We start from the raw sequence: 18160 nt of genomic DNA, 5'->3' as shown, positions 1-18160 counted from the left end.
TTATAAACTTATGAGAAAAAATATATGCATTGTTATTAGTGATTATTTAAAAGAAAATAACTCAAATGGATAAAATGATATATTGTATAATTGTTTTTGTTGATAGTGCATAATATACACTAAAATTATTCTAGAGTTTAATGTTTATGTTAAAGTTAAAATTTAATGTTTATGTTAAAGTTAAAATTTAGTCTAGGATGACTTATATTTAAAAGTCAATAAAGATTAAATAATAATAAATAATATAATAATAATTTATAAAATTCTTATATCATTCATGTATATATTTTTTTCTCATTATTCTAATAGTGTAATATTTATATACTGTCAATAAAATTTTATACATAATCAATTTATTATTCACTATTCATTTGTATTATATTTTAAATAATCAATAAGATTAACTATAAATGATAGTTGATTCACTGATAATAAATAACACTCTTATACGGTTAGCAGGTACATTTTTCCCTCCTATTCTAATATATCTAATAAGCATTAGTGTATTGATTTTTCTTTTAGGAAATAAACATTATGATATCACTTAGAATCTTTACTAACCCGAACTTTAAGTTAATTACACGCAATAGTCAATGTACTGTTCTTTTGTTCTTCCGTGAATAAATTCTTATATCACTCATACAAGAAAGGTAGTTGAAATTAAATTACATTAACTTTAAAAGGTGGTTGTAATTACACGCAATAGTCAATCTATCTTTCTTTAGTATAATATGATGAAGTTATTATTGCCTATGTTTAATTCAGTGTCTTGTGGGTTGTGTGTATACAGCAAAATATCAAGGGAAAGGTTCTTTTTGAGTTGGAAGTATATGCCTTGTTATCACTATTAATGGGCATTGGTTGATATAAACATCATTGTATATGTTTGATAGAAAATATTTGAACAGAGTTGAAAGAAAGAGAAATTATGATCTTTGTTAATTTATTAGATCTTTAATTAATTAATTTAGAAAATAAGTGTTGAAAGATAATTTTCCATACTTGAAAAGAAAGAACTCAAGATAGGAATAAGAAGAACAAAGATTCAAGTTTCATGGAAAAAGAGAGTTGACACTATAGTATTGAAGAATACCTCGTAATATTTTCATTATTGAATTCAATGAAAAATGAGTCAATATGTTTATTTATATAAGAGAAAAGAAGAAAAAGAAAGCTTATAAAACAAGCAACTAAAACAAACTTAACTAGTTAATTATTAACTTCCTAACTAACAACCATTTTCCAAAAATAATCTCCAAAATATCTTTAATATTAAGATTCTTTTTTTTTTGGTACATAGAAACTAAGATTCTAAATATAGATATGATGATCTAATCTAAGTTGTTAAAATGTAATAAATTCTTATTTCATTTATACCAAGCTTATTAATTATTATTATGCAGAAAGGATATGCTCTCTCCTTCATTTGTTGATCGGTTCTAAGATAGAAAAGCAAAAATTGAATTGAGAATTTGAGATGAATCTTTATTTCTTGGCTCATGATTTTCATTAGTGAAACAGTGGAAATATGTAACAATAATCAAGTATTTATCTGAAGGGACTCGTGATTTTTTTCATCTCTCTTTTATCTTTTAATGTTGTGTATATAACAAAGTATTATTGGAAGCAAGCTCTTGCATGCCATTATGATCTTGAGAGAGAATGCTGAAGTTTTGGTGTCTCAAATGCAGACTGCTATACACTAACATATATGATCTAAGATCTTCAATAATTTGGTCAATACAATAACTCTGAAAATGTTCATACATTGTTTTTATGTAACTGATATGAAAAACTGAAACCATTATGAAACCAAATGAAAAATTGCTTAGGCAAACCCAGAACCTAGGCTATCTTTTCTGGAAGTTCAAGAATTTGATGCCGAAGGCGAAGCCTAACAAGAAGAGGAAAGACCAGGATATATGAACTACAGCAATCACTGGAAGGAAGTCATGGTGAAAACCAAACCTATCTTTAAGGAAAGCCTTGAATCCCATATTTGCAGATCCTGGTATTATTATTTCTGACTCTAAGTCACCATATTGAGAAGTAATAATGCCATTGAATGTCCAAGGAACAGGGCAAATCCAATAGAACCATCTCCACCATATAGGAATTTGCTGCAACATATAGGAGAAAAATATAAGTTATGACATGCAAAAGAAAAAGACATAGTTTTCCGAAGTCAAATATGAAAGTATATATATAACAATGGCATGTTACTTACAGTCATTGGAATAGTAAAGCCGGCAAACAAGTTCCACAATGTCATGAAGAAGGACATAGAAATTGCCGCAACTTGGTAACCCGGAGTTAATGCGACAGCCATCATACCGTACAGTGTGTAGTACAAGAAACATGTCGTTATATAGTAGTAGAACCAGAAGAATTTATCTGCCCTCCATTTTAACCCAATCATGGAGTAAAGGATAAGACTGTAAACAACTGTTTGGATTATGATATAAATTCCCTCAATTGCTACCTATATAGAGAAACAATGAAGTGCAATTAGATTGGTTTTGTATATTTTCCATTGGGACAAAGCATTTAACACAGCAACATGGTCTGAAAAACTCTCATCATTTGCATTTACCTGGCTGATTGCATAGGGGAATGCTGAATACATCCCTGCCGCTTTTTCACGATATAGAACAGTTCTTTCGATATCGACAATTGGTTGCACTGCAGAAGCATTCATGAATCCAAGGAAAACAACAGCAACATACAATCCTCCAAACATATTCAATAAATCTTGTTGTTCCGATCTGCCAATCAAATTGGTTCATAAAAAAATCAATACTTGAAATGCAAGTTTAATTGTGATGGCTTATAATACAAAACAAAATTGATAAGACAAGAGAGCAAAACCATCTTTTTCCAAAGGTTATAGATAAGTTCAATGAATATGTAAATTATCAAAGGACTTACATCATTTTGCCTTTGTTCCAAAAGACTGCACCAAATATTAGTCCCATAATTATTGTCAAACTGTACCGGGTGAAATTATACTGAGGATTTCTCCAATAGGACCAATGTAGTTTCCAGAAACAAGCTTTCCATTGTACATAAAATGATTGGGCATAAACCGATTCGAAGAACAAGTCCTTGGAATCTGGTGGTGGAGTACTTAGCTCTTTGATAAGTTCTTGATTCCTCCTAAAGAAAGTACAGATAAAATGGAAAGTTAAAAAACAAGAATTCTTGAGTCACATAACCTTGTGAAAAGGTGGCATAAATCACTGGGTAGAATACTCACTGGTATTGGGTAGAGTTAGTATAGAGCTGTGCAAAATCTACATCAAGTTGAGACTCAATTAAAGGAGTGCTAACTTCAAGCATCCATGTAGCAGGATTATAACCATCTGTGATTTTTTCAACCCCTGCAATACCCTAATGTCGAATATGTATGTTAGCGCTAAATGAGACTTCATCCGCTAAAATAAATTATAAACAACCCATAGTGGTTAAATTATGAAGATGGGGTATGAACTCTAAGGATGATAGATAACAAAAAAGCTTCAATGCTCACTTCGAAGTACTCTATAAGCTTCTGTGATTGATGACCAATAGGTCCAGCATAGCTGATTTGACCTCCTCTTTTCATTAATACTAACTGCAAAGACAAAAAACAAAGAAACTAAATTAAAAAATATGCAATTTATAGAAGTAATCAACCAATGTAATAACGCATCTAACGCAAACACTATGATCATTAGAGTCCAAACATGCCTCGTCAAAACTTTCAAAAATGTCTATGCTTGGCTGGTGAATTGTGCAGACAACGGTTCTCCCTGTGTTCACAGTATTTCTCACAGTTCGCATAACAATTGCAGCCGCTCTGGCATCAAGGCCAGATGTTGGTTCATCCATGAAGATGATTGAAGGGTTTGCAACCAACTCTACCGCAATAGTAAGCCTTTTCCTTTGTTCTGTTGACAAACCACCTGTGCCTGGAAGACCCACTAAAGTATCTCCGATTGGTTTAAGCTCCAATAATTCCATAACTTCATCGACAAACATCTGAATCGCCAAAATAATTAGAATTCTAATATAAAAGAATTGCATTAAAAGGTTAGCTAATTGACAATAAATGAGAAAACATGACTAATATTATAAAACAAACCTTTCGTTCTTGCGTATTTACATCTGCCGAAAGACGAAGCCAAGCCGAGAATAATAGTGATTCATAGACAGTAACATTTGGAGAATGAATGTCATTCTGTTCACAGTAACCGCTAATTCGAGCAAATGTTTCTTGATTCTTTGGATAGCCTGAGATGGTAATACTTCCTTCAATGTACCCTCCTGTTTTTCTTCCAGCTAATACATCCATGAGAGTTGTCTTCCCAGCACCACTAACACCCATGAGTGCTGTCAATATACCTGGTCTGAAAGCACCACTAACATCTTTAAGCAGCTGAAGTCGATCATCGGGGATTCCTTGCTTTTTCATTTCCTAATGTCATAAGATATCCAAAAGTGCATAAGCCTCAAAGTAATCAAATAGAAGATAAAGTTGAAACAATTTAAGCAAAACATTAAAGAATGCTATATAGAATTAAGTAACTTACTGCAGGCATATCTACATAGTAGTTGACATGATTAAATGTAAGTGAAAGAGGTTGAAATGGCAGAGTCATTCCTGTTCTTGGTTCTTGATTAGAAGAACCATTAATTTCTGATTTCCCTGTAATTTATTAGAAATATGAAGAACTAAATGAAATGTTGTCACTGAATAATATCACTAGAGCCATGTTGAAGCATGGTGAAGAATAGAATTTGTACGTCAAAAATTCAAATCCATTCCATAGAACTAGTGTAACTAAATTGAAAACATTTTTGAACAAAGAAATTATACACCAAAATTCTGTAAATAACAATAACAATGAGATACACTTGAAATCACCAAGAAGCTAAGGAGAAAAGGCAAGATATCGATCAAAACCTCGAGTGTCCTTTTTTCTAGTAGATGGCTTTTCATTCTTCTTCTTCTTCTCCTCATCTTCATCCGTGATGATTGATGATTTTGAATCACCGAAAGCTGAAATTTTGATTTGCCATTAAAAAGGTTTACAAATTGAATGTAAAAAAAATTCCATCCAATCACAAATGTTTAAAATAAAAGATATATACTTACGACTCAAGTAAGTCAATGCAACTATAAAGATAAGGTTGAAAAGAACTGCAAAGCCAAGCAAGGCTCCAATTCCTATCCAATACCAATAACCTTGTGTATAGAAGCCTCTAGATTTGAGAATTGCTTTTCCAATCGTAGTTGCATGAATTCTCTGATCCGTATTTGGCTGCAAAATGTATAAAACATATTTAGCTGTATTTTCATGCATGTAAGATAGGTATAGAGTAACCAGAATGAGAAAAATGATTTCTTACCTGACTCCATCTATCATCTAAAAATTCATTTATTACTATGGCATTCTGACCATACATCATAGGAGACATATAATATCCCCATATCAGCCATTTCTTAATAGCATCTGCAGGCAAAATGCTGAAAAATTAAGTACTTGCTCTAAAAGAAGAATCAAAATATTAAGAAATTTAAACCTCTGGAGATAAGAAGTGATTAGTGAATTACCTTTAGAGATAATAAAACCTCCAAGTACAAACATTACTTGAAAGACTAAGAAAGATATTATATTGGCAACAACTTGTGTTCTACTAATTGCAGCTATGCACCGAAAAAGCGAGACGGCCATCTGATGAATGCAAAATAGTACCAAGAGATGTCTGAAGAATCTGATGAAATAGAGGAAAATGTGAGGTAAGGGCTATTTTTTTCATTCTATTATCACCACTAAGACAAAACAACAATATTTTTCAGAAACTTATCTAACTTGCTTGAATCTAAAATGAGAAACAAAACAAACACTTTTACTACCTGCCAGCAGAAGGAGCATATCCAATTGTATAGTATGTAAAGATGATCCATATTCCTGAATCCATTAGGGAGAGAGGGATCCTGAGAACCCATATAGGTAGCGCAAATGCCCATGGAGGGAAAAACAACAATTCCCTTTGTTTGTAAAAGATAGGAAGCCTTTGAATAATCGTGGCTTGTTCGGACATGCCATTAAACATCAAATTTGTTACAGCGAAAAATAGTCCTCCCATGTATTTCTGTCCACCATCAAAAGTTCCGGGATGATTTTGAGTTCTAAGGAAGACGGTGAGGGCTACAATAGACATGATTGTTATCTGTATAGTCTTGAATATGTAGACAAATGAGCCGCGCTTCATAAGCAACACTTCTCTTGTAAAGCATGCCTGCAGTAGTTCCCGATTTGATATACCATACTTGTCTTTCACTAAGGCAGCAGGGTGGGTTTGTTCCTTCTCATAGGGAACCTTTAACTCATTCCTAATTTGTTCTCCTATTTTAAAAGAACTGAAGGCATTTACAAATTCAGGAACTGTAACATATCTGTATGGTTCATTTTCCCTATTCCAGTATTGTTGCTGGTCTTTCTTAGATGTTACTTCTTGCAAAAAATCAGCAACTCCTTTTCTCGCGGGACATTTGAAACCCATGTGTTCGAAAAACTCTAGCACATTCTCGCGCGGACCTTGGTATACAGTTTGACCTTCCGAAAGTAGGATAATGTCATCAAAGAGTTCATATGTCTCTGGAGCTGGCTGCAGAAGAGAAATCACCATGGTTATATCCATAATATGAACCATTTGTCTCATGACCTTGCATATCTGAAATGTGGTGGAGCTGTCCAATCCTGTTGATATTTCATCCATAAAGAGTGCCTTTGCTGGTCCAACCAACATCTCCCCTACAAGTTAAACCAAAATCAATTACTATAAATGAAAGATATGGTCATTATTTCAAACCTCTGCATCTTGTGTTACCACATTGGCTGTTTTATACGAAGAATAACACATCAACAAGGCGTTGGTCTAGTGGTATAAGGTCTCATTGAATCTCTAGATATACCAAAAGGTCAAAGGTTTGATGCGATACTTATTGGAGAGACAGTCATGCAGCCCAAAAATGGTTAGTTCCTTACACATAGTGTGAGGGAACACCCTTGGTTATACAAAAAATAAATGCGAAGAATAACATAAATAGCATATTTTGCTGCTATATACTTCTTCTTCTAATTATTCTTATCATTATGATTGTTTTAAAACTTCAGCTCATTATCACACACACATATAACAGAATAGAAATTTACCTGTTGTCACACGCTTCTTTTGTCCACCAGAGATACCCCTATTCATGTTATCGCCAACCATAATGTCCGCACAAATATCCAATCCAAGTATCTATAAGAACATAATGTAAGTTAATTTATACAAAATAGTGCAAGATTAAAACATAGAGAGCTTAGAAATAATGCTAATAACATAATGTTAAGACAACAAAAACATATAATATGTATGCACAATCAGTATAAAGATTTATACACAGTCGTTCATTTGTATTACTTAGCGACAGTGTATCAAACTCGTATATTGTCCTTGCATACATTTTCCCCCCGAAACATATATACCTTGAGAATATAATCAGTAGATAAACTAGTTTCTTGGCCTGACATTGCTAAAGCCTTCATGAATGCATCAATTTCAGGGTCTGGCTTAATTCCTTCTTGTTTTTCTCTTCTTGTAAGTTCAGCCAACATGTCATATCTACTTCCAACACCAAGACATCTTCCTGAAAAATCTAAGGTTTCTTTCACTGTCATTTGTCCAATGTGCAAGTCTTGTTGACTAATATAGGCCGAAGTTTTTTGAGGAACAAATTCATTTAGCTCATGCCCACAGTATGTGATTTTCCCAGAAGTCTGTTCATAGTTAACATTAAGTTAGCATTGTTGTATACAAAATTACACATAAGATCATAGGAGGATTTAAATAACTTGTTGGTAAACTAGATAATTTTACTAAATTATTTCTTTATTTAATTACTCCAATTAATAATTATAAATTAAGTAATAAATAACTAAACAAATAATACTAAATATTATATGTCCTTTTGTAGTTATTTAATAAATTTCAGGTAGTTTTACAGTTAATTTTATCAAAAACTCTAATTTGATAATTTATCTACACACTTACAAGCTTTTAGTTATTACTGTTCACATGAAAAAAGAATATAAAAAGAATAAAAAATACTAATTCTAAAAATGAAAACAAACCCTTAAATCCTTGTCAAGTTTCCCTGCCAGTGCCAGAAGTAATGTACTTTTCCCTGAGGCTGGTGGACCCAAAAGTAAAGTGATCCTGATATTTTCATAGGAAAATAATTAAATATATGTTAGTTTCAAATAACAAAATTAGTTAAATAAAATGATTGAATAGAATATATTTTTTGGTGAATGTGTCATCAATCTTTAATTTTTTAATAATAATTAGTATGATATGTTTAAATATTCTTTTGAAAATTAATATGCAATTTGCTACCTTGATGGTTTGACGATTCCACTGACATTTTTAAGAATCTGAATTTCTTTCTTCTTAGATTTTATAAGATGAAGCACTCCAGCAATAACCTAATGTGAAAAATAAATAAATCACAAAATATGTTTAGCAAGGGTTGAGATTCTCTCATAAAGTCCAATACTAAAATACAGATTTGATAATTTATAAAAAAATTATTTAAAAATTAAACTGTTAAAATTTTAAAGTACACATGTCACCATATCCATTAAATATTGGATCCAATATAGATTCTTTAAATAACCAATTCAGATTTTGGAGAATGAAATAAAACAAATACCTCAAGAATGTTCAGCAAAACATTCAACAATGTAGGAAGTGCTCTACCCCCAACATGCACATCTCCTTCCACATATAAATCTTCATACCGGACTTCAATTTTAGGAAGTGTAATCCCCACCCTTCATTATAACAACACGCCAAACGCAATTTAATGAAAAGATTGCATTAATATTGACCAAATTAAATTTAAACATCAATTTTGTCCTGTGATTCACATCATTAATCAATTTATTTACTAAAATTACATACGCATTAGTTTGGTTTCCCACTTTCACATTTTCAATCAATTTAATCTTTAAGAGTTCAACGTGTTATAAGATTAGTTGCCTCAAAAAGGATAATTGATATCCAAAATAGGAAATCAAATCGAGTTTCTTAATCTTATAGATCAAACTAATTAATGATATAAATCTCAAATGTAAATTCAACATTTTACATATAAATATTAATAATAATGTATCTTCTTATTATAAAATTAGTATAATAGTTATTATCATATAAAAAAAGTAACACAAGTCACAAAATAATGTACTTTAAAGTTATAGTTTGTGACACATGTCCATTTTCTTGTAAAGATGGTGATGTAACTTTCAAATGTGAATTCAGCATTTTACATACAAATATTAATAAATTACTATAATAATTCTCCTAAAAAAGTAACTTTATAACAAAATGCACTTTAAAGTTGTATTTTATGACACATGTTGATTTCCTTGTAACACGTTAATTTTGTAGAAAATATATAATTTTTTAGAAATTAATTAATTATTTTTACAAACCTGTCAATTCGATCTCTTAGTTTGCTTAGAAACTTCTCATTATCTTGCTCCACCAAGTGTAGTATCTTATCCATTATAACCTTCTTATCTTGAAACTTTAGGTTAACAATATCAATTTCGTTATGCACAATATTTCCATCATCATGCATTTGTTTCAACACTCCTTTTCTCATGCGATCATAAGTTGGTAATCTTTCTATGGCAGCCCACATGAGATTTTCTTCAGCATCATTTTGTGAGTGACGACTCACATTGAATACATCAGGTGCACCACTATTCCACACTTCTTCAAAGCTCAAGCCACGGCTTCTTGAACGTTCTAAATCATTATATGAAGATAATGATGCCATTTTTGAATAACTTGTTGCAAATAATGTGAGGTAACCCTAGATAGCTACCTCGTAATGGTTAATGATATTTTTGTTGTTGGTTTTTTTGGACTCTGATATTATATCATGTGTTAGATATTTAGTTTTGGTTTAGAGAATATGAGAGATGATATGTGAGTAACTTATAAGAGTTATATATATATAGAAGGATCACCTAATAAATTCTCATAAAAAACTATGTGCATTATATCTTTTTAGAAAGGTATGAAAGCAAGTCAAGTTAACTTAATATTTAAGAGATACTGCGAATCTGTTGAAAGTGGAGAAAATCTGGAGATGTAAAGTAAAAGAAGTTAGAGGATCTAGAGTAATTAATATAATAGAAAATATAAATGAAATAAATATAAAAATAAGATAAGTTAGAGGATGTAGAGTAATATACTAGCAAATAAGTACATAATTTGTGTATCTGCTTGGTATAACCTTTCATTCTTATTTGTTACAAAATAAAAGTTAATACATTTATAATTAATTTATGTTTTATCTATATTATATATAAAGTCAAAATAAAGTCAAAACTTGAAATAACTTCTTCATGTTATTATTTTCATTTCCTATTTTGCCCTTAACATTATTCAACTTTTACAAAAAAATCATATAATCCTAAACGATCACAATCAACACATTAATTAACCATATATCTCACATTAAATTAAATATTATCATAAACATACAAAAAGTAATATAAAGTACACCGAACACAACAATACATTCTAATTCTTAAAAATAAAAATATATAAAAATTGAATATGTAATATGCAATATTCACCAGCAGACACGGAGTGCATGTACACACTAGTTTTTATTAAGAATAAAAAATTAGTGGTATATGAAGGTAATACTTTTTGACAATTGTTGTGAATCACAATAAATGTAACATATTAAATTATTTAAAACTTTTTTGGGTACATATATTAAATTATTTAAACTAATCTATTATTTAAAATATAATAAATATATATTTAATATTTTACATGATATTTATAGATATATCAGAATTCTTTTAAAAACTATTTTTTAATTAAGTTAAATGTTTCCTTAAGTTGGAGAAATAAAAATCGATAAAAAATGTTATATATATACTACAAACAAAATAAGCCTAAGATGCTCATGATGACTATAGGAAAGTGATACGCATCTACTTACTTAGAAATTCACATATATCACTTAAGTACATAAAATAACTTATATAATTAAAAAGATTTTCAGGCTTATTTATTATAAAAATGCAGCATTACTCAAACATTAGTTGTGCAATGGACTCTGTATTAAGATAAATATCCATAAAGGGCTTTTTCCCAATTATCAAAATATATATTTTTCCTTTCAATCACAAAAGAATATTTCGGTTTCTTCTAGAGTTTCCCTTTAGTAGTATCTATTTGGGAAATAATAATTAAAAAAATCCCCATTAGTTTACCTATTTATTTATATATAAAAATATTAATAGAATATGTATCATATCACTGGAACATTCCACTGTGCTCCAAAAAATAGCAAAAAATGATTTTAATGTTGTCGAATAGTAGTTGGTTAATCTATGAGCATATCCTTGCCATGAACAGTGTTTGTTTTAATATTAATATAAATTTTAAGATATTTAAAATTTAGAAAAAAATGTTAAATTGTTAGTTATAAAATTTAATACAGTTTTACAATATGTGCAAGAAATTAATGCTAATGGTCTAATATTGTAAATATCAATTAACTACAAAAAAATGTTTTTGAAATAAAAATTTACTAATCATCATTTTTATAGGCACAATTTTCAGAAAAATTGTACAACCCATAGAGTTTGAATTTGGATGCTTACATTTTATATATGATAGTTCTCTCTATTGGTTGATTCATGGGACCATCAAAATTATATTAATAAATAAAAAAATAAAAAAATATAATAACATATAAAAGAATTATCTCAGCGTCAATGCACCATCTTAAAAATATGACTTAAGATGTAAAAACTGCAATAAGTTTTTTTTACATGTCCCTCACTAAATTCTCCGAGGCAAAAAAAATACAATTTAAGTAAAATATATAAATACTATTTTAAAATGAATTTAGTGTGGGTAAAAAATAAACCATCTGAGAAAGTTTTATAAACAATTTGCTTGTTTTTATAAGTATAAAATACTTATAACTGTTTTAATATTTAACCACAATAGGTGTAAAATTACATCATGAATTACGAGCTCACAAATTGGTATATTAGATAAGCAAACTATTGTAGGAAAAGAAGTATAAAAAGTATTATATTTAGGGAGATTGATTGATACTAAATTAATTGAAAACTCAATTAAATTGAGTAATAAGAAGGTTATTTTGAGAATTGTTTAATGATAATTAAATAAAAGTAAGGAATTAAAGAATGTGAAGAATCTTATATTAGACTTCATTATCTATTCTTAAGTCTAGTTCAACCATGGAATTCTTATTACATGTTCAAAAATTAAATCATAATTCATATACATCAAGTTCAAGTAGTTACATGTAATACTAGAAAGGAGTTAGCTTCTCATTCTTATATAAATTAATGTCTTGAGTGTGTCTGACATTCTTCTCAGCAAGGTGTAGAAGGTTGTTTGCAGTTTTTATCCTAGTTTAGGCGATGATTATAACCATCTATTTAAAATTACCTTCTATTTTTATATTTATCTTATTTTCAACTGGTATATCTGGACTTACAGAATTTGATAATATAAGATTTGATCACTATTTAACTCAATGCATAGTATGAATGACATTTATCTAAACTTTTAGAGTCAAGAGTGTTTAATTGTCTTCATTATCTAAGATAACTTTGGCACATAATATCAATAAGTCATACATCATTCATGAGTATTGTTTCTATTTAAGAATTAAATTAATGATGATTAAATATGGAGATTGAATGGTAATATAAAAATGCATACATTATCTAAACTATTTTTTCATTAAAATGTGAGGAAATCTATTTTATGAAACTTACTTATTCAATAAACCGATCCCAATGATGACGGTTCGATTCCTATGAGTGATATTTGTTAGGAGAGGTAACCACGAATCCTGGGAGAGATTAGTTCTTTACTCAAAAAGGCGAGGAATACCATTGGTAGTAAGAAAAAAAATAAATGATATGAGCCTAAGAACAATAGTTTTTTGTGTGTCTGTTCAAGCCAACAACCTTAAAGACACTTTATTGCATTGCTATAGGTATCAATGAGAAAAACTTGGTTGGAGACAACCTTAATCTATCATATTTGTAAATATTCAATCATAATTTGATAAATTATTAAATTATGGGTCTTACTATATTAACTCATGTATTTTTCCCCTCTTTTTCTCTCCCTCTTGTCTTTCTCTCTCCTCTCTCATAATCTCATATTTAATGATTTGATGTAGGAGTGACTCACGATTAAATGAGTTGTCAAACCATAATTGAATGTCTACAAATATGATATGTTAATGTTATCTCCAACCAAGTTTTTCTCCATTAATACATCACATTTGGAGACACTTAATCATAGTTTGACAAATTATTAAAGGAAAAATATATAGAAAACCCTAAATTTTGTGCATTTTGCAAGTAACCACCATAAAATTATTTTTTCTTTTTGATTACTCCTTAAACTTTAACTATTAGTGAAACTAGTCCTTACATAAATATAATGTTAAATTAAAGCAACGAAAAGTTATAACTCGTGCATTTTTAAGCTCAACTTTGAGATCGTTATTATTTCATTTTATTTTATTTATATTTAACTCTCAAATTTATTTATTCTCTTCTCAATCAATTTTGTATTTTGGTGTCGATTTCTTCTCGATATCAGTATATTGTTAATCACATTTGGAGACACTTATGAACGTGCAAAGTGTCAAAGATTGCACGAGCAATATTTTGCCTATGTTTTGATGAAGACAATGAGTTAGTTAAAGCTTGAAGATGTCTCAACAATCAACATGCCGAAGGCTCAAGTGCTGACTTATTAGACTTAGGTTATAATTCTTTATTATCCTTTTAGAAGTCTAAGATGCTTGCCATAAATATTGAGTCTAGGTTAGGTAAACCTAGGTGTGAGTCTCACAAGACTTAATAAAGTAACTAATCCACTAAAATGAGACATCATCTAAAAATATATGATAATTAGGTTCATGCATTTGAATACATTGATTTTGTGCATTAAAGGTATTATATTTGGAAATCATGTATTGCATGAGCATATATCATATAGGTAGTTCACCATGCATTAACAAGCTGATTTTACACTGTTTAATCGATTATGAATAGTGTTAACCGATTAACAAAATCACAGTTTCAACAGAAAACTGAAAAACTGAAAACCGTTATTTTCAACAACCCGTTAATCGATTAAATGAGTACTTAATCGATTAACTGGGACTTTAGACAGCTTTCTATTTAAACTGAAATCTCAACATATGTGACATAAGAATCCATACATTTTTACATCAGTTTCTCTGCATATTTTCGAGTTACTCACTATCATATCTAGGAGAAAATATTGCATATTGCATTAGGAGAAAGATTAGATCATGCTAAGGCTTTAAGTTTCATATTCATATTGCATGTTCTTTGAAAAGCTTTCTTGCATCATTCTTGTGTTTCTTGGAAAGAAAAGAGATAGTTTTTAATGATTGCATAATTTCAGAAACCTCATGCATGTACATTCATATTAGACTAGGAAGTCTTGTGAGTTCTTGCTTAGGTTTTAGTCTTCGATCTTTATTGTAAAATTTGAGTATTAAGTACTCATTCACAACTCAAAGCATTGTAATTCAAGGATTGGGAAAATCCTAGCTGCGGTTAGGTAAGGTATTCTATACACAAAGACTTGGAGGTCTTGGGATAAAGAGCGATACCTTGGTCGGGGCCGAATCGCGGTAAGAAAAGTTTTCTTGAGGAGGCGATTTTAGGAAAGGTCAAACCAAGGGTGACAAAGTTCTTTGGGTTCCAAGAAAGGAGCGTTCGAGTCTTGTAATTGGAAGCGTATATGTAACGATACATTATGTTCTATAGTGAAGATGTGGCACTAGTTGAGTGTTTGTGGATAGAGTGATAGACAATTTAATTTAGAAAAAAAAAATAAAAGTAATAATCATCCTAAGAGAACGGTTTTTGTCCAATAGAAAATGCAATGATTAAAAATCACATATAATAAAGAATGGTTTTTGTATAATTGATAAGGCAACTTTTAAAAAACTCTATTCAAATATAAAAGAGAACAATTTTTGTATAAGTGATAAGGCAACGGTTAAAAATTGTTGTCCAATGTACTTTAAGACCACGATTTTAGAATTGTAGTACATAAATGTGAAAAATCAACACATAAGACAATACTATTAAAAACCGTGGCCTAATGTACTCTATGACCATGATTTTAAAACCATATAGAATGGAGGCGTTGCCATAGGTCAAAAATGTAGTAATGGTAAGAACCAAAAAACGATGTATATCTTCAGGCAGATTTTTCTGATGACATAAGGTATTTTTGTAATTCCTAAACATCATGGAGATATCCCTAGTCACCCCATTTGAGCTTAGACATCATGAAAGGAGATAATTTTTAAATAGCCCTCAATATGTCAATAACCTAGGGAATGTAGTTTTTAATCGTTTTCATTGACATTCAATTATTAAAGGAAAAATATTCTTTTACACCAATCATGTGACCGAAGGATAAGAGGATATAAAGAGGGTTCCTTTGCTCAAAGTGCAAAAAGAAAGCAACAAAAGAAGAAAAACAAAAGTCCGCTGAGAATCCTCAATCAATGTCTCAGGCAAAAGTTAGAGCAAACTAAAGTGCATTATGAATAACCATAAAATGGACGACCTTTCATAGAAATTCATTGCCTCAATCTTAGGCCATTCTTATCACATTCCTGGAAATTCTCTTGATAGTTAAATATCATGCTAGAAAACTGTTGAATGTAGGATAAAGAAGAAAAGGTGAAAGGTGGATATGGGAAACACATGTTTTTAAGCCTTATATCCATTTCTTGAAAATCCTTAGCCAAACTACGATAGAAGTTTAAAAAGACATTGTCGAGAACTTATTTGCCTAAGGTGTGCATCATGACAAAAAAAACTGACTCCATTAATCTCATAAAATTTTAATAAAAATATTTCATTTTTAATGCATAAATTAAAGTTCATTTTCTCACTAATTACCATAATCTCATCATCACTCACAAGTCAAGCATAAACTAAATTCTATCATCACCACTACTACATCTACACAAGCCAAACCCAAATCACTGTCAATGCAATAGCAGCCCAAACACAATTTTTTTCATCATTACCACATCACCCCCCATAGCTTAAACATTTCTCAAGTTTGTATGATCATTGTTTTAGTATTTCTTTTAGAGTTATGCATGAGATAAGGAGTATGAAATGAATAAATTGTAGGCGTCTCAAACTGGGACAAATTTTGAGAAGATTCATGGTCTAAAGTAGTCAAGTCCAAGTCTACATGACCAATTTGAATATAAGGATGACTCTGATTATTTCACATTGGGAAAATTTTGAGTTTGATCATATTTTCTAGTGGAAAGTCACAAGAAGCCTAAATTGAGACAGTTTTTGGGTTAATACAATTTTCTTGTGAAAATTTAAGAGCCCAAAACTAGGACAATGGTGAAGTGGTTTCTTATTACTCTATTAGTTGTCAAAGTCCCTCAACTAAGAAGAGAAAAGATCTGAAGTTATCACTATCAAAATCAAACTTCAAATCTTCTTCTGCTTCCTATCAATTCAAGTCAAGACATTTGAGGGTGTTCACAAAAAAAAAAAGAGTGCTAGGTTGAAAACTCACATGGGCAACCTAGAAATAGGTGAGTGGTCCTAAGTCGAATACTTGGAAAGGTGACTTGAGATCATAATAAAATGAGAGAATTCTTGACATGTACCTACATAAGGTATTCTAGGAAAAATTAGGGAAAATAAAATGAACACCCTCAAGATTAAGACTTGCTACTAAACAAACTGAAGCAACTTTTTGGAGAATTTAAGTCTCTTGGATGAAGACAAGAGTTCAAAATAAGCACATTGGGGAATTTGTTGTTACAAGAAAACCAAAACTCTAGAAGAATTCCTCACCCAACCTAAACTAGGGAGTATGGCTAGGTTTAGTCATTGACCTCAACATTATACTAGGGCAATTTTATGGATCACCTAAAAAAGTGTCTTCGGGTAAATTAAGGTAGATTTAGATGGGAAAAAACTAGAGTACCAATCAACAACAAACAACAAGGGTCACTTTAGTCGACTCTATAAATTTGATGAGTTCCATCCAAAAAATATAAAAATAAACCATTAGTGATACATTAGTGTAACACCGTGTTTTTCAGAGCATTTTTAATTAAGTAATTAGTATTAATGGATTAATTACAGAAATTAATCAGTAATATTTTAGGCTAAACCTCAGTTGAGTTTTAGTCTTTATTAATGATTTTCTTGCTTTCCCTATTTTTTCAATATTTTTGGAGAATAAAACTTTCCGAGACGATTTCGGGTCGTTTTATTAGTTTTCGCCCAGTGTTTGAGTTCCATAAATCGGAATCAAATTCCAATTTCTCCGTTGGCTTCGAAGTATTATTTCTAGTCAAAATAGATACCAAGTTTGTCTGTAATTCATCTCTAGATATTTTACACCTCAATATTCAAGTTTCGACGTTTCGGACAAATGTCCTAAATCGAGAGATTGTATATTTTTGGACGAAATTATCTGAAAATGTTCAGACAATATGTTTATTGGAAATTACTTCATATCAATAAAGTTAGAAGTCATAATTTCATGAGCCACTTACTTGTTACACAAGTAATGCAAAAGTTTCCAAAAGCCCCTAAATCACTCAACAAATCCTCTCACTCCACCATCATTAGATACATCACCTATGCTAGTCTAAATCTACTTACTTTATATTAAAATTTTTGATTTGATGAGGGTGAGGCTCTCCTATAAATACCTCACCACATTCTCTCAATTTTACACTAAATTTCCTATACAAACTAAGGTAGTCTTTTATTTTCTCTTCTTCATCTTCTTCTCATTCTTCATAGAAAGTTATGAGCTTTTATTATGTTGTTCATAAAGTAGAATAAATATTTGTTCTTTAAGTATTTTATGAAGACATAACTAAAGGGGGTGATAATAAAATCATATGAACCTTTATGTAATTTTTGACTTTTGTAAATCTTGAAATTTCTTCATTGTTCTTAGATGGAAAAACTATATCTTTGGACAA

At 30.2% G+C, this 18160-nt stretch overlaps 1 protein-coding gene across 1 annotated transcript; it reads right to left on the bottom strand.

Moving 5' to 3' along the window:
- On the bottom strand, positions 1751-10282 carry LOC109333748 (ABC transporter G family member 39-like). Its single transcript, XM_019569315.1, has 20 exons — positions 9528-10282; positions 8747-8867; positions 8431-8519; positions 8166-8250; positions 7521-7811; positions 7203-7293; positions 5900-6800; positions 5597-5757; positions 5392-5495; positions 5138-5303; positions 4946-5041; positions 4572-4687; positions 4124-4456; positions 3730-4020; positions 3530-3613; positions 3257-3390; positions 2929-3156; positions 2594-2765; positions 2228-2482; positions 1751-2120 (listed from the first exon to the last, which is right to left on the bottom strand). The coding sequence occupies exons 1-20, from the start codon at positions 9875-9877 to the stop codon at positions 1851-1853; spliced, it is 4338 nt and encodes a 1445-aa protein (XP_019424860.1). The 5' UTR covers positions 9878-10282; the 3' UTR covers positions 1751-1850.

This window comes from Lupinus angustifolius, chromosome LG19, assembly GCF_001865875.1.
Source record: "Lupinus angustifolius cultivar Tanjil chromosome LG19, LupAngTanjil_v1.0, whole genome shotgun sequence".
NCBI lineage: Eukaryota > Viridiplantae > Streptophyta > Magnoliopsida > Fabales > Fabaceae > Lupinus > Lupinus angustifolius.
The sequence above is the reverse complement of the archived record's forward strand: the minus strand, read 5'-3'. Positions and strand labels throughout refer to the sequence as shown.

Bases quoted from the DNA above. Each gene is read 5' to 3' on its own strand.
- LOC109333748 (XM_019569315.1), bottom strand. From the start codon at position 9,877: ATGGCATCATTATCTTCATATAATGATTTAGAACGTTCAAGAAGCCGT. The intron at 4,688-4,945 runs GTTTTGATCGAT...AATAAATTACAG, and splicing joins TAGAAAAAAGGACACTCGAG to GGAAATCAGAAATTAATGGT. The intron at 2,121-2,227 runs GTAAGTAACATG...TATATGTTGCAG, and splicing joins GCTTTACTATTCCAATGACT to CAAATTCCTATATGGTGGAG.